Raw genomic sequence first — 26,760 nt, 5'->3', positions numbered from 1 at the left:
TAAACAAAAAAAAAACAAACAAAAAACACACCTGGAGGCAGCAGAGGTTTTTCCTGATGAAGCAGCTCCGTTTCTGGGCGGAGCTTGTTGACCTCTGGGCGTGGCCTGAAGGGTTTTGCCTCTAGGGGGGGCAGCCTGGCTCTTCTTGGTGCTGCAGAAATAAAACAGGTTTTACTTCTGGTTGAACCGCCTAAACGTAAACAGAACCGTTCTGCATGTACCTCACAGCTTCCTCCTCTTCCTCCTCCTCTTCTTGCTCCTCCTCATCTTCCTCCTCAGATTCCTCTTCTGATTCCTCCTCTTCATCCTCCTCCTCTTCGTCCTCCTCCTCTTTCTCGTCTACAGAGGAGCGCTGTCGGGAGGGAACGCGGCTGGATCTCTGTTTGGGTCGACAGTCGGGACAGAACCAGGATCCCTCTGGAACACACTGGAGGAGGTGGAGTTTCATGAATACCTGGTGCCGTCAGAGGATGGCGCCGCGGCCCTGTGAAGGTGCCTTACCTTAAGACGGGGCCTCAGACAGTGGGTGTGGTGTCCTCGATCGCAGCCGTCGCACAGCAGCATGCTGTCTGCGTCTCCTTTGCGTCTGCAGAGGCGGCAGCGGGCGTTGAGGACCGAACGGGACCAGCGAATGCTCCTTTCGAGACTGGACAGGTGGATGAACACCTGGGAAGAAGAACTCCATCAGTCTGGATGCTGAGATGCTCTCAGAGAAGAGCTTAAAGGAGGTAAAGAGCTGAACCTGGGAGAAGCTGGAGCAGGATTGCAGAGACTCCCTCCATCGCTCCAGAACAGTCTTAATGACACGCCCACCGTCACTGCTTCCGTCTGACAGAAAGAGGAAGGAGATGCAGCAGAGAGTCAGACTGACTGCTGTGAGGCAAAAAGAGGTTTAACCCACAGAAACAGAAAGAGATCCTTCATTTTGGGACTCCTCGCGTCTCCTTTCTTCTAGCAGCAAAAGATAGATCTAAAAAGAGCCTCCGTTTCTAAAGAATGCATCATTTATAGATCCACATCGAGTCAAACTCACTCTTAATACCCGCAAAACAAAAATCATGTGGTTTTAGCGCAAGAGGACTACGCCTCCTCCTGCCCTTAACATCTCTACCTGCAAGGTTTTTTTTTAATAAACCCTGATAGGAACACGGAGATCATGCAGGACCAAGGCTGCCACAGGAACCAAAGCGGCTCCAATGTCCGTGGTTGTTTCTGTTTTAGCTGAAGATGGCCGCCATCAGAGGCCCTGGGCTTCCTCCAGACCTCAGTGGTGTTTGTGCTGTAATGATGTCAGAAGTCCCACAATTGTTTCCAATGACATTTTTCACTAGTCTGCAGTAATATACTTCTTTCATGACTTCAGAGGCATAAAAATTAAAAGACAAATCATTTTATTCCATATATTTATCATTTTGCTCTCCAATCTCATTGTCTAGTTTGATTCAGAGAACATATGTTGGCAGTTAGATAACAGAGCCAAGTTCATTTCAGTCTCATTTTGATTCCGCCTTTTTTTCCACCAATCGATGTGTTTGAATATTAATATCACTGCTGCACTTTAAAAAGCTAAATGTCTTGAGAAATGTACTGAACGAAATTTCTTTTTGTATACACTCTGTGTGTACAAAATGACAATAAAGTCTAAGTCTAGCGCCACTTGTACAAAATACTGTCCCTCAAAAAAAAACTTTCCTAAATTACAGGAAATAAAAGTTTAAAACTAGTATAAAATATGAGTTATCCCTTGTCCATGAGGTGAAGCAGCAGCATATGTAATTGAGGTCATACCATCGGATGCTTGGTCATCTTCCTTCTTCTTGCTCTTCCTCATTTTCAGGTCTTTTTTTGAGTCTTCATCACCTGCACAGTTATAAACACACGGTGTTCGTTAGCTAGACACGCTGAGCATTTTTGATACGATATTAGCATGAATCATGCCATACCTTTCATTACTTATTTCATACTGCAGAATGTTAGGAAAGGCGTGACTGAGTAAAATCACACAAGGTGAGGAAATCTCATATTCAGAATTCATTCTTCTAAAAGTACTTAAAATATTAAATAATTACATCCTGTTCAATAGATAAATATTTTTAAGTCAGAGTAATTTGAATGTGCTTTACTGGAGGCATCCATGTTTTTCAAAGAACACTACTGCCACCCACCGGTTTGTGATGTCATGGTGCGGTATCGGCTGTTGATCAAGTCCCAGTGCTGTATCTGGTGTTTGTCACAACGCACTATTATCCAAGTCAGAATGGCTGCGGGACCTTTTGCTGCACCTATACGCGCGTCAACCATTGACTTTGCATGTAAACTCGCTGCTTCTGCTGCACCTGCTGGGTCTGGTTCACACCGATGTCGAGCGGTTGAACAGCGAGCACAGCGTTAATTTGTTTCCCCATGTTTTTCACATCAGCTGTGAGATGGGCACGCATGGAGTTACATATTAACAGCGATGGTGATGAGTGGAAAAAAACCACCTGGTCTCCTTACATTCAGCCACTCTTTCATCATCTCCTCAATGAGGTGGTCTCAAAAGTCGCAGTTACAACACACATAGGGCACACCGCACCAAAGGGGGCACCGCACATTTTGAGGGAAAAAAAGACGTTTATGTGCGCCTTATAGTCGTGAAAATACGGTATATTTCTGTGTAACTCACCTGTTATTCTTCAATAATCATCAATTCTTAAATAAACAATACTGCGCTCGGCCATTTTGGAGGTGGGACATTAACGGTCTTCTTTTTTCTGCATTTCCACTGGTTATGTTGATCACTGTCCCTCTGTGGTTTTTGCGAGTACAGTGCCTCTATGGGTTCGTGCATGGCGCACACAGCCCGGCGCCACCATCCAAGTATAACTCAGCTAAAGACTTCCAGGATTCTATCCGCCACACTTCAGTGCAGCGGCTCATAGCCGAACGTTGTCAGGAACTGCTTCTCACTCTGTTTGCGCCTAACGGGTGAAAGGAGTGTGTCTGAGGACCCCAGTCAGAGCTATAGAAACAGACTCTTCCTGCTGAACACTACTGCCACCCACCATCTTGAAAACATTGTTCCTCCAAATGTTGGCTACATATTACGTGTTTTTTCTCTGGCCAGAAGTTCGATGGCAAATCCTCCCTCTTCAGGTTGGCAATGCAACGATGAACCCGTCCGTGGAGGATCAGGAATCAGAAAGGTGGAATAACTCTCATTTTTCCACTTTTACCCGATGTATTCCAACATCCAGCTGCCATGCACGTGGGCATTGTCAGTTTCCCTATAGCTCTGGTGAATTTCAAAGGTGAAGTCCTCTGGAAATCTTCAATAATTGTTGTTGATTGCAGATGTGTCTAGTAGTTCCCATTGATTTTGCTTGTAAAGCGGGGAGAATGGCGCTAGGCTTACCGCACCGTGACGTCACTGCCGGAAGATGGCAGGAGGGAGGGGTTACTATATTCAGACAAAAATGGCCGCTCCCAGACTCTGGTCGTAACGAAATTTTTTTATTTTTTTTTTTACTGATTAACGCAAAATTCATGAAATCACTGCGAACGTATTAAGTTTTAGGGATAAATAATGATCCATTCATTATTCCTGCTGACCGGACTTTTCCTTTGACTCAACCAGAAAGTAGAAAACCTATTTGGAACTTTGTCAATTCAAATTTTCACAGATCAGACCAGCAGTCTCAGACTCACCCAGAGGAGGCTTAAGGAAGCGTCTCTCAATGCCTTGCTCAACGTGACTGAGGGCCTGAGCCAGAACTCGCACCACGCTGCTGATGGCCTGAGGAGTGGTGCTGCCGCTGGTCCCACAGGTGGCCGAGGCTTCGCAGCGGAGCTCCTGCAGCCTGAAGCATCAACACCCTCAATCAACTGCTTTAATCCAAGAACACAAACATTCAGCAGGTCGGCTTGGATTTGCCCACTACCTGTCATTGCACCTCTCTCTGGTTCTGAGGTGAGCCGAGTCCACTTCCCACGGCTCCGCCTGACCATTCATCATGCCGTTTTCTTTGGCATCAGATCCCAGAAGTTCGTAGTTTCCTTCCTCCAGCTCAGTGCGCCAAACCTTTCTGTCCATCACCTTAAAGACGGGAAAATGAGACGGCTGAGTGTGGCGTCCATCAGGAGCTCCACAGCATTCATCACTGGGACCTGCTGAACCTACTTTCAAAGTCCCCAGGGATCCCTGATGGATGCGGTCCTCCAGGTCCAGCAGCAGGTCTCTTAATCTCACTTCCATCAGGGTATCTGCTGATGCAGAAGAAGCTGGCAGCTCTTCTTCACCTGGAACACAGAGAAACAGCAGAGCTGTGTGAGAGAACGGTTCTGATCTCACGGAGGAAAGAAGGTTTGCCTCATGTGGTACCGGTCTGTGTGGGCTGCAGCCTGTATCTGCTGCGGTCGCAGTTCTGCAGCAACTGCTGCAGCTTGTCTCTGTCCTGCAGCAGCGCCTCCCTCAGGGAGCCCTCTCTGTGACCTCGAGGGTTCAGAGCTTCGATCAGTTGATCCACCTCCTCTATTGAGCCGTAGAAGGACCACTGGTTGGGCCGGTTCACCGGAGCACTGGGGAGGTCAGGGTCCGAACAACCGCTGTCAGGTTATAAGAGCAAAACAAGCTGAGTCATTGTCGGAAAGCTCTGAAGCCTTCAGTGATCTCAGTTGAAGACTGACTTGGTACTTGATGGCTCCTCCTCCATGTTTTGATCCACCTCATCAGCTGCAGCGTCTTCAGGTTTGGGGCGCGGCTTCAGCATGTCCTCTGTCAGTCCGAAGAAGTCCTCTTCCACAAACAGAGCTGAGGCAGAGGGGATGATCCAGTATCTTCGGAACAGCCGGTCTTTACCCAGAGGAAGCAGGCAGGTGCAGGCCGCCGCCTTCTGAATCCGATCCAGCAGCTGTCGAACCTGCAGGGAAGGACCAGGGCTCGTTAGCGGATTACCGTCATCGAGTGCCTCAATCACAGCACTGAGACATTAGATCGGATCTGCAAACCTTCTCTTGCTCCTGGTCCAGCTCCTCTGTGCTCAGGTTGAAAACGAGGCCGGAGGACTTGGAGTCAGAATGTGTTTGCTGATGTTCTTCATTTTGGCTTCCTTTGGCTGGAGAACACAAGACACACAAAAACGAACATTACAGACTAAAAGGCTGCCTCCAAGCTTTATATACGACCAGAATAACTCTGCAGAATCTGTTAGTTAAATCTCTAACGTTCTGCTCTCTCTGCTTTTCCTTATAGTAGCTTCAACTGGTCTGTTCCTGTTTGGCTGTGACTCCATCCTGGAGAGAAATATCAGCTGTGCTGCTGCCATCAACACCTTTGTTTATAGATGTTGGAGCTTGGCCTGTTTTTCAGTGTAGTCCTGTTTCTCTGACTGTGACTAACTGGATGTGCTCTCTTCATCCTCTGACATGGGAGCTGGCTCGGAGCTCGTCTGCCTGGCTGTGTGTTTCCTGGAAAGGGCCGCCTGTGGAGCTGGTTGACAGTTGCTTTTTTTATCTATGCTTCTTTTTCTATGTCTGCTTCTGTCTCCTTGAAACCAAGTCGGCCTCAGTAGATGGCCGCTCACACTGAGCCTGGTTCTGCTGGAGGTTTCTTCCTGTTCAAAGGGAGTTTTTCCTCTCCACTGTCACTACAAGCATGCTTAGTGTGAGGGATTGCTGAAGAGTCAATGAGTCGATGCAATCAGCTGGTTTTCCTTGGATAGAAAACTTTAAATTAATCTGACTGGATGATCTGGTGAACTGTAAAGTGCCTTGAGATCACATGATTTGAATTGGCTCTAAAGAAATAAACTGAATTGAATAAACAAGTGGTCGGTTTAATGACGTGTCAAAAGAAACTTCTCTAAAACAGGAGAATCTGTATTAAACCGAGCTGGGATCAGACTTTACCTGTTTTCATGCTGCTGGATAAAGCGTTTTCCTTCCCATTCTTTCCAGAAAGTTCTCCCTGCGCCTCAGCAGCTGTTTCCCTGAAGACAGAGCAGAGAAACGTATTGAACAACTGGAATCCACCGTTCACAGCTTTACTGCTGCAGCTCTTTCCTCTGAAGCCATGATAGCCACAACATGTTGCCAAACGCATACAGGCGCTTTTCCCAATTCCATGAATCAGGGTTTAACCTGATCAGCAAAGGGAAAAAAGTGGAATGATACATTCTGCAAAAAATTCCACTTTCAAGAAGTCCCAACAAAACCAAACAGAACAAATGCCGTTATGCAACCGTTAATAGAAAAATAAGACATGAAGCAGCAGCATGACGATAAGGCGTGAAACTAATGGCGCCGCAGGATTCCTGTTCATCTGAAAACAGGCTCCTGTTTGTTTACCTGCGCCACATCCTAACCAGGGGTCCGAAATTAACACTCGCCACTAACCAGAGGAGACTACATTTTTCATTTGATAAATAATCCCAGAGCACCGTTTAACACAAGGTGAGGAAATGTTTGGACCACAGTCACATCCTTTCAGCTTTTATTTTGGCGAGTCTCCCCCTTCTGTTCCTCGAATGCTGACAGAAAGACGTGCGTACACTGTGTGCAGAAGTATTAGGCAAATGAGTATTTCGACCACATTACCCTTTTTATACATGTTGTCCTACTCAAAGCTGTATATGAGAACAATTGTGGCCCAATAATAAAAATAATCCTCAAAAATACAACTTGCCTGATAATTCTGAACACAGTGTATTAGCGCTGAAACAAATAATCAGATTAATCGTGATAAATCGATTATTTAAATAATCGTCAACTAATTTAGTAATGGATTAATTGTTAACTGGAGTATAGAGACTCTAAGACGTGTTTTTAGCTGATAGAGCAACCCATTCACAACAGCAATAATATCAAAATTGTAAAAAAATATATAAACATTTTACATAAAAAAAAAAAAAAGTTTTCTCCTGTCAATATAGTCCATCCAGAACTCTTGAAGTAGAAAAGTTTTAGTTCCACCTGGTTTAATTTAGTAAAAAATCTTTTTTAAGGGACCTTTCGGTATCCCATTATTAATCGATTAATCGGAAAAAAAAATCAACACATTAATCGATTTGCAAAATAATCGTTAGTTGCAGCCCTACAGTGTATAGCTGGAGCAACCAAGGCTTCTAACAGACAATAAGCGGATGAGAAGGAGGGGGAGCAAAGATCTAAAGTCCCCAGGAAGAAGAGAAAGTTTAGTGGAAAATGGTGCTTTTGGGAAGATTGTGTTTCACAAGAGATTGTCTTATTGATGACAATGCTAAGCTAATGAGCTGCTCATTGTGCAGCAAATGCATAGAAGAGAACAGAGAGGATGAATCTGTCGCTGGCTGTCAGTAGTGTTGGGAATTGATACGATTTTCACGTTCAGATTCCCTTATCAATTCTTTGAAACGATTCAATTCCTTATCGATTCAGTTATTGACATTCATCGTCATTGTTTCCCTTTGTTCGGGTTTAAAACATGGTGCATGTAAATGTATCCATGATGATGCAGACAGTTTATTGACATAATTCATTGATACGTAATTGATATATGTATATATAGTTATTTACATTTCATATTAATTATTGTAAATATGATTGTATCTTTATATTGTTTTATTGAGTGAAACATGGTTTGATTTATTTATGATTATTCTCATGATTATATCTACAAGCTTGTTCTTGCGCTGTTTTGAGAAGACGTTATTTCACCAACGTCCGTCTTGGGTTACCATGGAAACAAACACCAACGTCCGTCTTTCATGGAAATCAACGGAGGTTTTTCACATTACTCACAAACATTATAAGCTGAAGTTTGTTGAGTAAAAACCAAGGACAGCATCAAGGACAATCACCTTTTAATTCACGGATAATTCCCTCATTGTGGCATGCAGCCAACGAGGTATTTTATTATTTGTATATAACGTTACATTGTTTCATTCTGTTGTAAGCCAGCTACAATGTACACTGTGTGGTTTAATGGTAGCTAATTAGTTAATTGTGTCAACTGTATTGTTCTGTACAGTTTTCACGGTGCTAATGAAGATTTGGAGGCTTCATTAAATCAGTTCAAGAACTCCATTTGTGCTCGTCGTGCTTGGGGGGATTTACAGTGCAGATTTAACTAATGCCAGGCAATCACTTTAGGGATGTGCATCAGATATTTATCACAGTGGTAATATTTATAGACATGAAATAATTGGAGTAGCCTAATAAAAGTAAACTTAGCACACTGAATTATTGTTCGTAATAAACAAGGACACTTCTTTGATTTATCACCATGACAATCATCTGGAGTAAAAAAACAAAAATAGTTCCCCATATGATAGATGTTTGGCTCCGCAAGGCTCTGCATGGTGCTGCCTTAGTAAAGAAGAAAAAGGAGGAAATAAGTTTAGGATTCCTGGATCAGTTCCTGCAGGGATATCCTGACTGATCTGATCAGATCAGATGAACAGGGCGTCTCCATCAGCTGTGGGTCCAACCCCACAAACTGGTGACAGTTGTTATCAGAGTTCTCTTCTGATATCTGAGCAGTGACTTCTTTTTGAGTTGAATAATTTAACATTTTACTGAACAAGCTTTTATTGCCAATGGGACAGGATACAGATGCGGATTACTAGCAGGTCAACCCATGTTGCTAATTTCAGTGGGAAAGAGGCTTTACAGTGCATCATTTAAATAAGTAATGTAAACAAAAAGTGAGACCAAAGGAAAGGGCTACCGTGTCCTACAATGCATTAGAGAATCAGCTGCCCTTATTTAGCCCCACATACTGCAGCTATCAAGCAATGATTGATGGTGCATGTTTCTGCTCCTTACCCATTAGCCAGGACTCTTTCCTTCACCTCCTGCTCCTTCAGTTTCTCCTCCTTCTCCCTCATTCTCAGTTCTTGATCCCTCAGCTTCTCCTCTTTCCGAAGACGAGCCCTGGAAATAAAATATAAATAATAGCAGGTGATTCAGCGGCGATTCTAAACCCGGGTCCTCTCATGAATCCTGGATCGCAGAAACACGGCAGCTTCCCAGACTTCCCAGAAACAGCCTGGAGCAGCAGACCTTACATCTGCTGCCAGGAGGTTTTCCTCCTCCTCCTGAACAGCGGTTTGAGCACCTTTGCTCCAAACGTCTGATGGGGATCCTGCAGCAGGTTTCTTCCACCTAATGCTACGTTCACACTGCGATTTCAGCAGCAAAAAACCTGCTGCTTCATTTCTGCTGCACGTCCACATTAAGGTCAAACGTCCAGTAAAGTTTGTCCAGATGCGTCTGCTGCTCCTGTGTTCAATGGCAGAGAGCAGCTTTGCTATATTTGCTGTGATCAGTGGGTAAAAAGTAGTTTGAATCTATTTTGAAGTGAGAAAGTCCATCTGAAAACATGGTCTGTTCAGTCAGTACATCCAGGTTACCATCCTGCTTTCAAAGATTATTTCTCTGTGGGAGCCGCTCAGATCCCCACATACCGGCGGTGCGCTGTCAGTCCCATTCAATCCCATTCAACAGCAGCCTCTGGCCGGGTGTAGGTACCAGATCTGCTGGTGTCCTGCTTCCTGCCAGTGTCGTTACGCTACAGATTGGCTAAAAGTTGCCACATGATGTAAAACATTGTGGTTGCCCAGACAACGATAATAACATAAAGCGGTGTCAGTGTGTCGAGTCGGGAGCATCTGTAGCATTAGCGTGTCTAATAACCAATGAAGTTTTACCTGATTGATAACAAAATTTAAAAAATTCTGTTACTGGTGAACTAAGTAACTGTTAGACCATGATATAAAGGGGAGAGCTGGGTAGCGCTGTGGCTAGCTGCAGCTAACAGGTTAGCCTCTTTTAGCTCGGGCAGTTAGCCATATTAAGCTACACTACTTTTAAATTCAGTCAACAACAAACATCCATTTTCTAGAAGTAAAATAACAGTTTTGTCTAAATGAATGAAAGTCATTTTTTAAGATGTACCATTTGTCCTCCTCTGACCTCAGAAATAAAAAGAATAAAAATAAGCTGAGACTCACTCTTAGAAGGCATTGATTTCCTTCAAAACTGACGATGATTGTTTTCTACTTTAGATCGCTGATGAAATGTAAAATAATAGCAATTAGCACCCTCACCAGTCGCCTCTTGGGGGTTTTTCCCTAACATTCCTGGTGGCTGGAAGTAGATATTAGCATTTTTAACATACATAATAAAGGATAATAAAAGCAAACATATTCTGCTGGCAGGTTTCTACATTCTAAGTAAATTTAGGCGTTAATAAACTGTTTCAGAGAAGTGATCATAGCGCTCTGCATCAGCAGTGCTGTGTCTGTCTCCCTGCTAGTTCCCAGATCAGCTTCTCTCATTGGTTGATGTGGCGCAGCCAGCAGCTCGAGTTCCATCTTTCCAACTCCAGCAGCTACTGGTCTGGCATCGCGTCCTGAGCTTCAGAAGCTCATGAGGCGCTGCTTCTGCTGCTTTAAAACGACCTTATGATGCCCGTCAACCAAAGACTTTACATGTAAACCTGCTACTTCTGCCGCCCAAAGTGCGTCCGTCGTGAACGTAGCAAAAGAGGGAGTGGTTGCTCCATCAACACTAGAGCTGCTCAAAGCTCAGGATGAGCGACACTGAAAAAGCCTTAAAGGCTGTTTAGCAGTTTGTTAGTTTGTTCCTAGTTAGACCAACTAAAATCAATAGGCTAAATCGACTGTATTTCATTAGACGGTGTGTAAAAGGATTCAAATCCCCCTTCATGATTTAATCAAATATTAATAGCTAATGGGATTATACAGGACTGACTTCTCTTCTCTGTAAAAGGATTGTTAAAGATTAGCCGCTTTGGATCAATATTCATGAACTAGGAACCTGGAAGTGCTTCAGTAGAGCAGCTGTGAACAGATGCTGCTCTATGATTAAAATTAGATGCTCTGTGCTTCGTTTACGTGATCTGATTAAACACAACCTGCTTAAAGAAGAAAAACGTCAGACGTATTTAGACAGGTTTCCACGCTGGGTTAGTACCAAGGGAAAGATGGAGGAGGAGTTTTTGAAATCTCTGAATGACGGGTTTATAACTTTGGACCAAATCTCAGTGTTCATGATCACTATGATAGTGCACTAGGGTTAGCAAAGGTCTTTGTGAACAATAAGAGAAATTATGATAGTTAACACCACTTGTATAATTCAGTTCTTCTTGTTTCCTTGAATAGAACTAAATGGCATCGAGTCAGACCATGTTCCAACTGTTGCTGATGCTTCAGGTTTGTGTCTTTAGATGCTTCCCCCAGCACGGGACTCTTACCTCAGCGCTGTCTCCTCCCGCTTCCTGCGGTGCTGCTCAGCTCTGATCTCTCGGAGCTCCTGTTTAGCTGCCTTCTGTTCGTCCACGCAGTCTTCAATCAGATCTCTGCTCGATGCTAAAGTCAGCAGCTTCCCCACCAGAGCCTGAAGAATCTTCAGCTTTTCTCCTGCAAACAAAACGGTCCTTTATTTTAACAATTTTTAAGCGAACTTCACATCTGAACAGGAAGGACTGATCAAGTGATGGCGGTACTTAAAGCCGTAAGACAGAACAGCTAACAGCCATTCAGTACAGACAGGTTTAAACCAGGAGGCTAGAAGAGCGGCTCTCCGTTGCACCATCGCTACCATATAATTTTGGTTCACTGACCTGGTGTGAGGTCATAAACCGAAGTGCAGGACAGCTTCTTCACCAGGACCGGATCGGACAACCGCAGGTTCACACACGGGTCGTCCATGACGGTGAAGCCGCCTTGTTTTTGGTACCGGAACTTAGCATTGTTGTGGTTACAATCGGCGCCAGAGGCCAGAATGTAGAGGCGAAGGATTTCAGACAGCGTGCAGCTGTCCAAATCCAGCTGTTTAAGACCAGAACCCTGATGCAGCTGAGGCCAGGCTGCAGCCAGCGAGGCCACAGCGGTCAGAGCTGACTGAGTGGGATCCGAGTCATCGTCCAGGGCCTCCCACAGGCCTGCAGGAGGGAAACATGGAGGCATTATTCTGGGAAACGGCCTGAAAGCAGTGCAGCTTGCTTCCCCTGTTCCTACCTTCAGCCTGATCTTTAGCCACCTCCTCCTGCTCCTCATCCAGAGCCTGAAAAATGGCCGTCAGGAAGAAGAAAAGAAGCTCACACAGAGGTCCTTCTGGGTCATTGCCGACCAGAGCCTCCTCCAGAACCTCTGTGGAACGACAGAGTGATTATAGACAGAGCTGGGAACAGACGTATTAGATCAGAACCAGACCAGCTGCTGCAGTGAGGTTCAGGTTCATGAAAGGACTCCAGATTCTCTTTTTAATAAAAAAAAAACACACTTAAATTCCTGTGAGGGAACTCAGAATGCAGACAGTACAGCATATAGTAGAGACAGACCTAGTTGGACCCCATGTGCTGTGACACAGAGGCAGCAGAACATCAGATCTGTTTAAATTCCAGAGAGACGCTGCGTCCAGAGGAGTACAACTAACTAAAGCTCCACAACAAACCTGCACTCGAGCTTCTAGGTAGAGCAGTACGACAGAGTATCAGGGCCAGGCTAAAGACTTTTTTATTTTTTATTTTTATTTTAAAGGAGAGAATAAAGTCCTAAAATTATGACAAGGTCGTAATATCACAAGAATACAGTCATAAAGTTACAAGAATAAAGTCATAATATTAAGGGAATAAAGTCTTAAAATTACAAGAATTAAGTCTTAAAATAATGAGAATAAAGTTATATTTTATAACTCTTACAAGAAGCACCGTCTTCCCTAAAATGAGGAATGTGGAGCATCATGTGAAGTTATACGTTGGCATCGGTTTGTCAAATAAGGAAATCCTTTAGCACCAGCATCAAACTGGGCAGGATGTGAAAGTGGACTCAGGTTGCTGATTGGTTGAGCTGGTCGGTCGTCATCTGCTGGGCGGAGCTCCAAGCTTTCTTTGTGAAACGGATTGTGGTATGATGACTTCATTCTTGTAATGTTATATCTGGTTATTTTATTCTTGTAATAAAGTGAACCCTCGCTATAATGCGGTTCACTTTTCACGTTCTCGCTGCTTCACGGATTTGCATCATGCATTGTTAAACTTTATTGTCAAACATAATTAATGGTGGCATGTCGGTTTATAAGGATCTTTTGGCCCAGAAGAAAAAAGAGCGTCAACAACTACCGATAACTATGTTCTTCTCTCCAAAAAACACACCTGCACCGCAGGCTTTAGAAGAAAAAAACGCCACAGAGCAGAATCAGGATGCAGCGGCTCCGTCAAACAGCAGTGAAATACTGTACTGTACACGTCAGTCACTATTTGTCCTACTGTACTTTGTATTTTTTTTCATAATCATTTTTCATTTTCTCCCGTTCCAATCCGTCACGGCAGGGCGGTGCTGATCCCCGCAATATTAACCCTTCATTTCCTATTGATGATTACAATTATTACTCATTTATTTATTTATAACTATATTATTTTACAGTACAGTACAGTAGTTAACAACGTTTATACCGTACTTTTATTTGTTAAACAAATGCTTGGGCCTGTAAAAAGTTTTTGTTCCTTGATTTCAATGTTGTATGGAGTATTTCATTGTATAATAACTGTAAAAAATAAAGGTTTCTACTTCACGGATTTCACCTATCACGGTTCTTTTTGGAATGTAACCCCCGCGATAAACGAGGATTCACTGTATTACGAAAAAGAAAAAAAAAATCTCTAGCCTGGCCCTAATACTCTGTTGTAGAGAAGCATCTGGAAGTTTATCAGAAGAAAAAAAGAATCAAAAACCTGAAGGCATCTGAAGGCTTGGATTCATTAAACAGCAATAATTTCATTATTCAGCCACTCAGAGAGAAACAATCGTCCCCAAATCATAGAATATAAAGATATTTAAGAAGAAATGTTCTCACCCAGAGTGATTCCATCAGGAAACTCGTCTTTCAGGTCAAAAAGTTCACCGAAAGCTCGCAGAAACTCCAGAACCATCAGAGCTTCTCCAAAGAGCTCAGCAGGGAGTCGGGTTTTCACAGGGACCGGGCTGGGTAGCTCCTTAAAGAACAAACAGACATTTAGCAGTGAAAACCATAAAGATGGTGATCTAACATCAAAGTATCCGTTAACTTTTACATTCCTCAGTGGGAATCCAAGAGATTCTGGGTTTTGCCTGTCAGAACCAATAGACAGACAGTTGCACAGCGCTCCCATCACTTCCACAAACCTTGGCGATAAAACCAGTCCTTCCCAGGAGCTTGGTGGACTCCATGTTCTGCCATCAACTATCAGTGGTAGGGCTCAGCGATTAGGCCAAAAATCAAAACAGAGATTCTGCGTTTTCCATTTCCTCGTGTGAAATGTGGTGCAGCTGCACAGAACATAAAGGCTGCAGACGCAGTGACAAGGCAGCTCGTTTTATGTGTGGATTTTTACGCATAATCTGTATTCTTTCTTTCTGGTGGAACAACAACAGCAGTTTTACCAAACGCTGAAAGAAAATCTAACAAATTTGTACTTAGCCTAAGTTAAATGCAACTTAATCAAGAAACAGAGAAATATACTGTAAAAGAAGCAAAAATAATAACCAGCATGAACAAGCCCTGACTCTACTGCAGTAATCCATATTAAACAATAAACCAGGTATTTTCTCCATCCTCTGCATTGATCTCTCTGATCAGCCAGCTAGGATTGGATTATCAGACAGAAGCTGCCAACATCCAGGCTCCTGCTTCCGCATGTTATCTACATATGCCACATAATTGGCCCGCCCCGCCTAGAGCTTCATGCAAAAGGTTTCCATGGTGATACAGCTTTTTCCAAGCCATACATTACCTAGTGCAATGCATAGGCTCAGATCCAGTGGTGTAAAATGCGCCATATGAGGCCTGATTTCTGCCAAGAGAGAGTTTTGAACCTTTTACATGAGCAAATTCAACACCACCAGATCCAATAAGTGTATGCTCCTTTCCTATACAGCCATGGCTAGCTTTCCACACTGTCTGTAGAGGCTTTTTGCACACGTAGGTCAACTCTAGTCCTTCTGATGTTGGAAGAGCATCAGCAGCAGTCTATGGCCTTCCAATAATTCCTGCAGCTGCAAAGGATGGTTCAAGTTCAAAGGGAAGCCTACAGATCAAGGATGGGGCCTCGTTGGTGTTCAGATGGAGTCAGGAAGGGTGAAGTAATAGCATTACAGCAGAGGTCACGGATTAGCGGACCGCAGCCCGGATTCGGACCCACCTTCTGGCTAATCCGGACCCAACCGGATGTAAAACATTTATAAATTACTGCATGTTGTCCGACGACAGTGTCTAACGTCACTTGTGCCGCTTCTCCTGTTAATACGGTAAAGCCCTCCAGAGCACCTGGCACCAGGCTGCATGTGATCCAAACAGTGTTGTGCCTGAACGCGTTCATTGAACGAAAGTTCATGAACTCGTTCATATTTTGGGCGAACGTGAACTGAACGTACTGCATTCTTGCCTGATGAACGTTATTGTGAACTCGTTCATTCTGGCGTCTGTGAACGGCACGCTCTCTCAGTTCAGCTTCGTTCAATAGTTTACCAGATTTCTATAAAGCCCTCCAGGCGAAACCCCGGCTAAATCACACCGTAAACAGGCCTTAATATGTAGCGGGAAAAACACCCAATCTGGCAACACCAGCTACCAGCGTCGTAGCCTACAGCCGCGTGGGTCATCAAAACAAAATGCAGCCTGGAAGCCACAGCAGCATGGAGGCGACTTAAAACAGCTTTATGACCAGGTGGTCGGTGAGGATGATGGAAACAAGTTTGCCCGCCGGCTTTCAGTAAAAAAAATCCGCACTTCAGTAACCTTAAATTCCTACCTCAGCCTGGTCCCTCAGTTTGTGTTAGTAAAATCTTCTTGAGCGGAGGTCTTCAACAGGGGATCCGCGACCCCTAGGGGGTCTACGGAGGTACTGCATGAGGGTCTGCATGGTTAGTTGATATTTTTATATTCCCCCCCTGCATTTTTTTCCCCCCCACTAATTGAAATGTCTTTAAATACTCATTAACATGAAATCAACACACTGTAGTAAACAGATAAATGGAGGCAGAAGATGTCTTTCAGTCATCAATGCTCACATTCAGCGACACACAGGAGCTCTTTCAAGCTGGGCACCGTTTCCTTCACAACACCTGTCCCATCAACCAGGAATCAGAATCAGAAAAACTTTAATAATCCCAGGGAGAAATTAATTTCTTTACATTACTCCATCTGTAATAGAGTGACTATAGGACACAATTTCATACAATATATATAAATAGGGGGTCCCCGCTCCATCTCGCCATCAGTTTGGGGGTCCTTGGTCTGGAAAAGAAGACCCCTGTTCTTGAGGGTTTTACTATCCATGTAACTTGTTTGTTAAACCTGCCTGGTATAATTTTCCAGGATTCCAGGATTCCTTTTTAGTATGTATTGAAATGGAATTTCAAATGGAAAAAATTATTAAAATAAAAAAAAAACATTTGCACCTTAAAGACTACTTTCCTATTTTTCTTTTAATAATTACTCATAAAAAAGACCATTCAAGCAGCACATTTTTCCTGATGTTTTTGAGAATATACTGTAGGGGTGAAAGCTGCAGCTGCTACTAGTGTGAAGTGAATGGACAGCAACAAAGCATTAAAGCAACAATGGGGAAATGCTGTCCCCTCAATGCCAATGTAAACCCTGGTTGGATAAGGATTCAAAACTGGATATGAAGATGAAATCTGACACACAGTTTCAGAGTTACAACTGATAAAATAATTGCTGTCTGTGGTTCTACAGTAGGCTATGGTGTAATTGAGCAATATATGAAGAAAAAAAAAAAAAAAAAAAAGAACTATGAACTAGTTCGTTTTTTGGAATTGTGAACTATGAACTGAACTAGTTCATTTTAAAATGTGTGAACTGAACTTTGAACTAGTTCACGTAGAAAGAGAACTTTCCCAACACTGGATCCAAATTATCCAATGAGCTGCTGTCAGTCTGGGTTGCTGCTGCTGCTACTTTTAGACACAGCAGGCAAACCTGTGACAAGCCGGGCGATGGGAAAGAAGGAGAAGATGATGAGAAAAAGAGAAGAGAAAGTGTGGACTGCTGGAAGAACTGTGGTGAACTGGTGAAAGAAAAGTGAAAAGGTTTGCTCAAAGATGACCCTGCATATTTAGAGGATGTTTGGCTCAACCTGCTGCCGTGAAGCAGGATTCTCCACCATGAACAGAATCAAAAATAAATATGGATCCAGGCTCAAAATGAGCACCTTGATATGTGCTTGAGAATGGCTTAGTCTCCATTCAAACCCAGGTTTAAGGCCTTGCAGGGCAGCCTAAAGCCCACTGCTCTCGTTAAGCCAGCTAAAACTCAAAAATTATTCAATAATATTTTCCATGACGAGCGTAGAAAGCTATAAACAGAAAGGAAGTGTGATGCCAATCAGTGAAGAACTGATTTCCCTTTTTCAACGTCTCCACACCGATAATACTGCGTTCACTGACCTTCAGGTCTTCACACTCCATATCCTCTCTGGGTTGGTTTAACAGCCTCAGGCGTTGAGCATATTTCTTCTTCTCTTCTTTCAGCTTCTCTCGTTCCTGTTGATAATAATCCAAAGTTTTAACATTTTCTCCCGAACTGTCATCCCACCTTTACACAGACGGCTACTCACCCTCTCCTTCTCTAGCTTCCTGAGCTCCCGTTCATTCCTCTTCCTCTGCTTCTCCTCCTCAAATCTTAGTCTCTGTTCCTCCCTCAGCTTGTCCTTGTCCTCTCGCTCCTTCCTTTTGGCCTCCTGCACCTCCTCCCGTTCCCTCTTCAGCCGTGCTTTCTCATGGGTTGCAGCAGCCATCTCCTCTCGTTTCTGCAGCAACTTAAGCTTCTCTTCCAGCACGTTTATTGATGTCGCCTGGAAATCAATCATAGAATCTATGTAAAAACTGGAAAAGCTGCAGTTTAACATTACTGATAAAATGTCCTCCTTCAGTCAGTCTGCGTATGCCCGACGTCCCAGAATCTCCTAAAACACTGGCATAAGCTAAACTTTCTATGTATTATTTCAATATTGGGTGTTTACATAGAGTATTCATAACGAGTCCAGAGCTTCTGTCCAACCACAGCCTAACTTCTGCATAATGGACTGCAGCGTAATGCCCATAAAATGAAGCACCATTTCATGGGCATTAAAGCTGATTTATACTTCAAAACTAGGTCGTCTGTGTAGATGTCGCGGTGAACGCAAAAACGTCCCCGCCCCCTCCGCAGACATTCTGCTACACCTGACTGCCTTGGCCGTATTTAGACCCACAGCTATTTCATGATTGTCCCTTTGGCATTGTGATGTGGAATATAGACCACACTTCAGTACTGAGTATAAATCAAAAATGTCTGCGTCACGCTCACTGCGACACACTGCTGCAAGAGGATAACCAGCCCTTTATGCTGCATCAGTTAAAGCTGCCCCCCTCAGCCACATCGCTGCTCCTGAGGGGGGCAGAAAAAGATGTCTTTGATCATTGTATTAACCTAGCTGCTGTTTCCCTCCAGCAAGAAAAAAATAAATAAAAAATAAAAAGAGTGAAAGAATGTTTTTGGTGGCAGCAGATCCGGCGTCATGTCTGCTAGGAAGTTTGTTGGTGGTGGGCGTGAACTAGGGGTGGAACGGTTCACAAAATCCACGGTTCGGTTCGGTTCACGGTTTCGTGGTCACGGTTTTCGGTTCGATTCTGTGTATGTTGATTGTTACACCGAAATCCCATTAAAATTTATGAAATTAATGAAAAAAAAAAAAAATTAATGAATTGTAATTATTTTTAATGATCCGCGGAAACCTTGGATCATTTCCACGTGTTTTGCTGCTCTGGATTTAATCATCTGGCGCATGCCCTCTATGATCTCCAAGGAACTCGGAGCAGAGCGGAGTGGACAGGAGCAACAGCGGAGGCTGTAGGCTTTGCTTTGTGCAGGCGGTCTGGAGCGCAGCGGGGCGGAGCGCTGACGGAGTATGAGGGATTTCGGGGTCAGCATGACATGTTGGTCGCGTTGCTGTTAGCATAAACAAAACGTGATGCACAATGCTTGCACACTGTTGCACTTTTATCCACAACTTTCTTTCCGCCGTCATCGTAGCTCACTCTAAATGCAAAGTGGTCCCATACAGCAGACCTATAAAGTGCTGCTGGCGCGTCTTCCAACTCCTGTTCTTTCCCACTCGCCATACCCACACAATTCTCCACAACAACTGATTTTTTTCTGCTACACCCGGCTACGCTGCTTCGCTTCTTCTTCTTCTTCTTTACTACTGGTGGTTAGCTTTGGTCGCAGTACTGCCACCTTCTGCTCTGGAGTGTAAACGCTTCACCTGTGAGAAAAAGGAGCAGCGCATGAACTGAACGCAACACACGTGAACTGAAACAGTTGAACCGAACGGTTTGGACGGTTTTCATAAACCGTTCCATCCCTAGCGTGAACACAGGGAGCATAAATCACACTCACCTTCTGGCTCACCCTATGATGGGGATGAAGTCTGGAGGAGAACTGACGGTTTCCTCCTGTGAACCCCCTTTATACCAAAACACTGCCAATACGCCATTAAACAGTAGCTGGAAGTTAGAAACAGGTTCAGTCTGGAACACGTCAGATACGTTGATATGCGTTGGAGAGAAGTTCTGGATAAGTTACGCAGAAGTTATGCACAAGTTACTCAGAGGTTTAGGATAAGCTAGACTTCACGACTGATGAGGAACCGACACTGAACGTCTGTCAGCCATCAGATAACTAACCTGGAACTGATGGCCCATGGATGAGCATATGCTGGCATACGTCAAGGTACTCGCCATTTGTCGACGTGTTTCGGCGTGCTCATGACTTATATAGAACGTACCTATAACTTATCCAATGCATGTCAGCATTTGTGCCAGATTTTTCGTACTTCAGGCAGACACAGGTGTAAATGGTCATGCTATGACAGGGGCTTAAGCTACTGTATTTATGCTTCATGCAGCACATATTCAATGTTACTTGGCTTTATTGATTGCCACAAACACATTTGCCACGCAGCAAACCAAGCTATGGTCATGGGTCAATAATCCAACTACAAACTAAAGACAATCTGAGGTTTAGCATCTTTCTGGAGGGTGTGACCCACAGCGAGCAGATTACTGTGGTCTGTGGTTGAACAGACTACAGTTATTCCTGATAACATCCTGATGGGTCAAAGCCAACCATACCTGTCCCGGGGAGCCATTAGAGGGGGGGCTGAATAGTGGGGGGTCCTCAGGGAAGAACTGAGAGAAGGTCTGTTCAGAGAGCCTGTACTGCTTCACTGTGGAGGGCTGAAAACAGAAGTCAGATGAAGCTAACGGGTGAGAGTTGGTCCTGCAGAGCAGATGGTGGTGGAGCTCCTACCTTCAGAATGATGCTGCCCTTCTGAGGTTCACAATGATGCTTGAAGAGGAGCTTAAGGCGTTCTCTGGATAGCACAGATTTCTTACGGCTGAAAAATGAATAAATACATCAAAAGATGAGGTGTTTTATAAAAAAAACTAAAGATCATCATTCTAGTATCATAAAGCCATGTGGATGTGATTGAGCAGGGCTGAAGCTAATGATTACTTTGCAAATTGATTAACCTGTCGATTATTTTTTCGATCAATAATCGGATAGCCAAAAGCCCCTTAAAGAAGAAACAAGGTGGAATTTAAAAAAAATTCCACTTGAGGAGTTCTGGAAAGACAGGGTTCCTACAGCATAAGGCGAGTTAAATTCAAGACTTTTTAAGACTTTTTAATGCCACTTGAAATAAAAATGTAAGACCAAATTCAAAAACACAAGAAAAACCTGCTTGCGACAACTTAACCCAAAGGTTTATTTTAACATAAACCACTGCACTAATGTTTCAAATCTTGAAAAGCTTCCCATACACGAAGAAAGCTAAAAACACACAAATGACAGATATATTTTAACAATTATTTAACTGAATTCACAAACTTTGTTTTAGCAGGGAATAAAACAAATCAGTTTTAAAGCCACAACATAACCAGTGCTAAGTCTTTTTGCAGCTATTTTTCTTTGTATCGTTTTCTTAGTATGTTTGATTTGGTGATAAGTGGAGGCGTTGCAGAAACAAGGGTGGAACAGAACTGAAAAATACCGGCTGTTTCTCAGTAAATCCATTTTGACACTTTGTGTTTCGTGCTTCGCATGTGCGACTCCACTGCCTTAATTCCCATCGTTCTGAGCTTGAATCACTTTTTCAACAAAATCCACTTAGCCTCATGTATGTTCCCTGGTTTTAGCCATGGAGAAAACTCTTGGCTGGAGACAAGTTTCGTTACATTTACACTTGCTCTTATTTTCCAGACAAAAAGTAAATGGCGCATCTCCCAAATGTCCCGGCCGCAACAATGCTTTATTGGTTCCTCTATCGGGATGGAACCAATAATGGCGAGCCGTTATTAAGAAAAAAAATTTAAAATAAAAAAATAAAAAATTCTATTTATGATGTTTTAAAAATTAAGACCTACGAAAGACTGATTTCAGACATTTTAATACCAATTAAGGCCTTAGCTTTATTTTGAAGAATTCAATGCCTTTTAAGACTTTTTTAGGACCCGCGGGAAACCTGGAAAGAGCAGTCTTAGAGAATAAAAATATTTTTTATCTTGAATGCAAAATGTTTACATTTTTTTTACGATCTTGGAATAATTCCTGTTCTAAGTGGGTCTCTCTGTCAGCTAAATAATCCAGTTGAAGATTAATCAATTACTAAACTAGTTGGTTATTTTAATAATCAATTCATCTGCTTACATTTTTCAGCCATATTATTGAGATGAACAGCATTCAAATGTAAAGCAGCGGTGCGCCAACGTCATCTTAGCATTCCACTGATAATAATGAGGGTTGCACACCATTATCAGTGCGTTATGGGGACCAACCAATATGGACCATCGCCCATTTCACTAATAGAATTCACTCGTATAAAAGACAAAGCTTTGGTGACAAATGATTTTTAACAGCCAAACAGGACAGGAGGAAGAAAACTACATGCTGTCTATAAGTAGTTCTGGGCAAAGGAAATCAGACGTGTCAAATAGCCAAAAATCTAATATCATAGATCCCTAATCCAGCGGGGGGTTTAGCAATTAGCTTGCTGCACCAATGATTTAGGTCTGTTCCTAATACAATACAGATTGTGGGATGTCGGGCATACACTGGATAAATCAGCAATACCCCCGACCCCCCACCCCCACCCCACCACCGCTGGGAAGTGTGCTGGTTACAGGGGCTGGTTGTAGAGGTGCGTTTCAGGGTTTGAGTGGACGGGTTACAGGCAGGCAGAACCGGACAGAAAAGGTTCCATCATTGACTTACACCTCTGTGATATAGATGCAGCATCAATAATGAACCGGAACACAGGGATGGGAGTGTATTGGGACACAACCTCAGGTCTTTGCTACTGAGCTCATAGTAATCAGACACCAAAGGAATCCATCACCGATAACTAGATATCAGATAATATCCAATAAAATGCATATTTATTAATTTAACACCACAACCTTTATACTTCAGCTGGTGTTTTTATTTTTATTTTTTATTTTGATTTGCCTTTTCTGCTCAGCCTTGTAGCAAGAAGGTTCTGGGTTCGATTCCCGGCCCGGAGTCTTTCTGCATGGAGTTTACATGCTCTCCCTGAGCATGCTTGGGTTCTCACCGGGTACTCCGGCTTCCTCCCACAGTCCAAAAACATGAATGTTAGGTTAATTGGCATCTCTAGATTTTCCTTAGGTGTGAGTGAGTGTGTGACTGGTTGTTTGTTCTGTGTGTCTCTGTGTTTGCCCTGCGATGGACTGGCGACCTGTCCAGGGTGGACCCCGCCTCTCAACTGTAGATAGGCACCAGCACCCCTCACCACCCCATTTGGGACAAGCGTGTCAGATAATGGATGGATATTTTTTTGTTTTGTTTGTTTTTTAATAACATATCTCAATAATAATCTCATAGTGATACACTGAGAAGAAACTCCTAATATCCAGCTTTATCAGCCTGTTCAGTGAAAAACACTCTTCAGAGTGGCTGTTGTTACAGTGGAAAGAATGAAAGAAGAAGAAAAATAAGAAGCTGCAGGAGGGGAAACTATTTCCTCGGGCAGGTCAAGACATCTACGAGCTTCTTAGGAAACAATAGGAGCCTGGTTCTGCTGGACGTTTCTTCCCATTAAAAGGGTTTTTTCCTCTCCACCTTTGTGACATGCTTGCTCAGTGCGAAGGGATTGCTGAAGAGTCAAAATCTACTGTTTCTACCTGCTCATCCAGGAGGAGAGAATCCTGCAAAGTCAATGACTGGAACCAATCAGGTGGTTTTCCTTAGAAACTTTTAACCTTTATTCTGCCTGTAGGATCTGGTTGAATAGTCCCTAAAGTGACCTGAGAGGACCGGTGTTGTTTTGGCGCTATAGAAATAAACTAAACTGATCAGATGGAAGACGGCTCCATGATCTTTACAATGAGAAATTCTAATGGCACTAAATGCTGTTTAATGTTACGACTGCCGTTGTCAACTGATGTAAATAGGAGCGTGCAGGTGCCTGTTGCTGCTTGGTTGCTAGACGGAGACGTCCAATCCCTCACTCCAGGAGGCCACTGATTGGATGGATATAAAAGCTGCTGACGTTTGTTTCCCTAAAGGTATACTATGCAACCGGTGTTGATTTTCCAGCGAGGCTCCCCCCAGAGGGCGAAAGTAAAACTGCACTGTCGTAAATATGCTCAGCTGTTCTCCTGGTTTCTCCGTCAAGCCAGACGCGGTTGTTTTGAGCTTAGCAGACAGGCGAACGCAACGAATCACCATGTCTACTGCGGTAAGTGACTATTTTGTTCGGATTCCGCTGTTTTCTCGCTGGTTACGCCATGATAACTGCACAAATATCGCCACTGCACTAGCAACGAGCATGCCTTTCACTGGGGGCGTGTAGCAGTTCTCGCGGTAAAGCAAGACGACTCTAGCGATGCACGAGACTTCTGAGCCTATGGGTGCGGGCCGAGGCCTCCTGCAATTGCAAGTACAGTATTTCCCCTACAGACCACCAGGGCGGCCGAGAAAACCTTTGTTCGACCTGAAATGACTCATTTTATCATCCAAAACGTTATGGAACACATTATTTACCTGAAAAATGTTGCATAGTGTGCCTTTAAGTTTCCTCATGTTTTCTTAGTTAGGGAGGTACGTTTTTGTCATTTGGTTTATTTATTTTCCATTAGGTCAGTTGGTTAATGTTCAGATTTGTTTGTCGTTTTGCGCATTAGCTCTCTCTGGCGTCATGTGCCCCACTTGTAAAATTTATCTTAAAAATACCTTTTTCTTTTAAATAAATAACATCATAAAATGTTCATGTTTGTGTGCTGGCTGCTTGGGATCTGAAGAGGATGGATCTTTCATGTTATGATTGGGCCACCCCTAGACAGGTTGCAAAGGCTAAAAACCGTCTCAGATGTGATGAATATTGTGTTAATCTGGTTTAACATTGACCTTGTTTCAAGACAAGATGTGGACCCTTTATTCAAATATTTTGCTTCACACCAATTACACACAAAAAACAGCACTATTTTAATACACTTCTATAGTCTGTTAAAGACACTAGAACAGGTGAGTAGAGCATATTCAATGAGCACATGAAATGAATTCATTTCAAAAATGAACATTAGAGCAGATATTTACCTGATCTGATTGGCTTTGACTGTGAAAGGTTCACTGCCTTCATCTTTGACCAGCCGGACTTTGTAATTATATGCGGATGGATTCAGGGGCTTCTTCTTTCCACTGCAAGCACAAACATGGATTCATACATTTTACATTTTAGTAACTTCTTCAAGATAAAAAGCAACAAACATTAGGAACAGCATGAGAAGAGCTGTACACCAAATTCTTTATTTTATTAAATCTCTTTCCTCTTTGTTCTAAACTTGATATGCAGTTATATAAATGAAAATAAGCTTTATAAGATAGTTACACATGTATTAGTAGAAACCTCAGAAATCGGGTTTCCATCAGCGTTCGGCCTCTAACTCTTTGGCAGCAGTTCCAGCCTCCAGTCTGTTTGGATCTGAATCATCCAGTTGAGCTCTGCATCTTTCTTTTTTCAGAACATCTCAGCTCCATCAGGTTGGAGGAAGGCGTCTCTGCAGCCCTTTTCAGAATCAAGTCTGGACTCTTCAAGTCTTGGTCCCTCCGGGACATTCAGAGTGGTTCTGATCCACTCCTCTGAGATTCTGCTGTGTTCTTTGGGTCGTCGTCCCAGTCTGAGGTCCGGGGGCCTCTGGATTTCTCCATGATCACCTTCTCTCCATGATCCAGCCACTCAGAGGGCAATAAATCAGAAGTCCTTCTAATTTCAATTCTATTGGAATAATTTTAAATTTTCTCCAAGTCCAGCTGGAAATACCAGCTGCCTAATATTTGTGAAGATGAAGAGTCTGCGCACCATCTGTTTGTGATGCACCATTTGAAAGTAAGGCTGAAATAAGCAGCCTGTTAGGATGAAAGCACATGTGCTGTAAGGTAGGCTGCAAGAGGGGTTTAAAGTCGCAGGGGAGCGGCTGTTCCAACTGTTGCATTTCCGAATTCTCCTGAGTGGTGCACGACTTCACACGAGTGAATAAAGTGAATGTGATTGGTCGTTTATCAAGGGGGCGGGATTGTTATGGCGGAAGCCTCACAGTCTGGTTGTAGCTGTAATATTGTTATGCATTTTTTTTTTGAGAAACAACAGCAAATAACAGAAGTAGAAAAGTTACACTCCACCTATTCCTTTTAAAACTTCATTCACTGAAAAATAATAATACCTCTGCGTTATGGATTCTGAAAGGCCTTGCATCAATAAATACTGCACAAAATCAGTGCAATGAGTGCAATTCAATACCTCGGCTCCAGACGTCCCCCCCCCCCTCCACAGTCGCTCCGCTGCACCTCTCCCAAATTGTAGCTGACCGCAGACAGGAAGCCGGCTTGTTTTGCTTTTACCGAAACTGCAGAAAATACCTCGTGAAGTTTGACCCGCTAGAAGAGCGAGGTGCGTGAGAACGCTGGGACCCTTTTTCCACCTGGATCTCCGCTCTTTTTGGCCCTCATGTCCCTCCGTCGTCGGACTAAACTCGCCCCTACTTCTTCAATGCCTCGGCCGTATCTAGACCCAGTGTGTAGCACAGACCACGCTTCAATATTGAGCATAGATCAAAAATGTCTGTGTCAAGCTCACTGTGACACACTGCTGTAAGAGTATAACCAGGAGGCGCGGTAGGAGGGCAAAATAGGTTTAGCGCCACCGCAGCACGGGAGGGAGAATTACGCCCAGGAGCAAATGGATAAAAATAGACCGGAGGAAAAAAAAAAAAAAACATGAATCGATTCTCTTGCGGAAGTGTCGATGCATCGGATCGTTGGCTGGTGGATCGATGCATCGATACAAAACGATTATTATTTACACCCCTATTCCTAAGTATTTTGTGGTACCCGCTCAAACATCCCTGTGACTGGCAGTGGATTGGTCAGACAGCCAAGAGAAATTTGTGACATCATATGATGTCATCAGCACATAAAGCGAAACCATTTCTCAGCATCATCACTCCTCCACCACATGCAGCCACAGGATGAGCGGTTCCTGTCCATCCTCGTCTCACTGAGGTTGTCGATACCTGATCTGATAGCCTCCATGTTCTAACCAAGCAGACTAATACCGCAGGAAGGGGGAAAAGCTAATAGAATGATGCACACCTCCAGAGCAGCAGAACTGGTCCTAATGTCTGAAGTTTGAGCTTTCAGGTAAAGGCTGTGAATACTTAT

The 26,760-nt window shown here is 43.5% G+C and overlaps 1 protein-coding gene and 1 non-coding gene across 3 annotated transcripts in view; both read right to left on the bottom strand.

Moving 5' to 3' along the window:
- baz1a (bromodomain adjacent to zinc finger domain, 1A) overlaps positions 1–26,760 on the bottom strand; it is a 47,213-nt gene that overhangs the window by 14,925 nt on the left and 5,528 nt on the right. For both annotated transcript variants that reach the window (XM_038300875.1, XM_038300876.1), the window contains exons 5-26: positions 24,640–24,741; positions 20,332–20,419; positions 20,154–20,258; positions 17,597–17,833; positions 17,427–17,522; positions 13,837–13,975; positions 12,000–12,131; positions 11,603–11,923; positions 11,234–11,399; positions 8,782–8,889; positions 5,887–5,966; positions 4,987–5,093; positions 4,666–4,898; positions 4,361–4,584; positions 4,160–4,278; positions 3,921–4,075; positions 3,688–3,839; positions 1,789–1,860; positions 743–828; positions 502–666; positions 222–427; positions 32–151 (exon numbers count right to left, since the gene is read on the bottom strand). In XM_038300875.1, coding sequence (XP_038156803.1) covers positions 32–151; positions 222–427; positions 502–666; positions 743–828; positions 1,789–1,860; positions 3,688–3,839; positions 3,921–4,075; positions 4,160–4,278; positions 4,361–4,584; positions 4,666–4,898; positions 4,987–5,093; positions 5,887–5,966; positions 8,782–8,889; positions 11,234–11,399; positions 11,603–11,923; positions 12,000–12,131; positions 13,837–13,975; positions 17,427–17,522; positions 17,597–17,833; positions 20,154–20,258; positions 20,332–20,419; positions 24,640–24,741 — 3,213 coding nt within the window. The remainder of the gene's footprint in view (positions 1–31; positions 152–221; positions 428–501; positions 667–742; positions 829–1,788; positions 1,861–3,687; positions 3,840–3,920; positions 4,076–4,159; positions 4,279–4,360; positions 4,585–4,665; positions 4,899–4,986; positions 5,094–5,886; positions 5,967–8,781; positions 8,890–11,233; positions 11,400–11,602; positions 11,924–11,999; positions 12,132–13,836; positions 13,976–17,426; positions 17,523–17,596; positions 17,834–20,153; positions 20,259–20,331; positions 20,420–24,639; positions 24,742–26,760) is intronic.
- On the bottom strand, positions 26,462–26,548 carry LOC119793692. The gene has a single exon (XR_005282122.1). It is a non-coding gene; the product is annotated as a small nucleolar RNA SNORD53/SNORD92 (small nucleolar RNA).

The sequence above is a fragment of the Cyprinodon tularosa genome, unplaced genomic scaffold (assembly GCF_016077235.1).
Source record: "Cyprinodon tularosa strain WSP-4 unplaced genomic scaffold, ASM1607723v1 ctg459, whole genome shotgun sequence".
Lineage (NCBI taxonomy): Eukaryota > Metazoa > Chordata > Actinopteri > Cyprinodontiformes > Cyprinodontidae > Cyprinodon > Cyprinodon tularosa.
The sequence above is the reverse complement of the archived record's forward strand: the minus strand, read 5'-3'. Positions and strand labels throughout refer to the sequence as shown.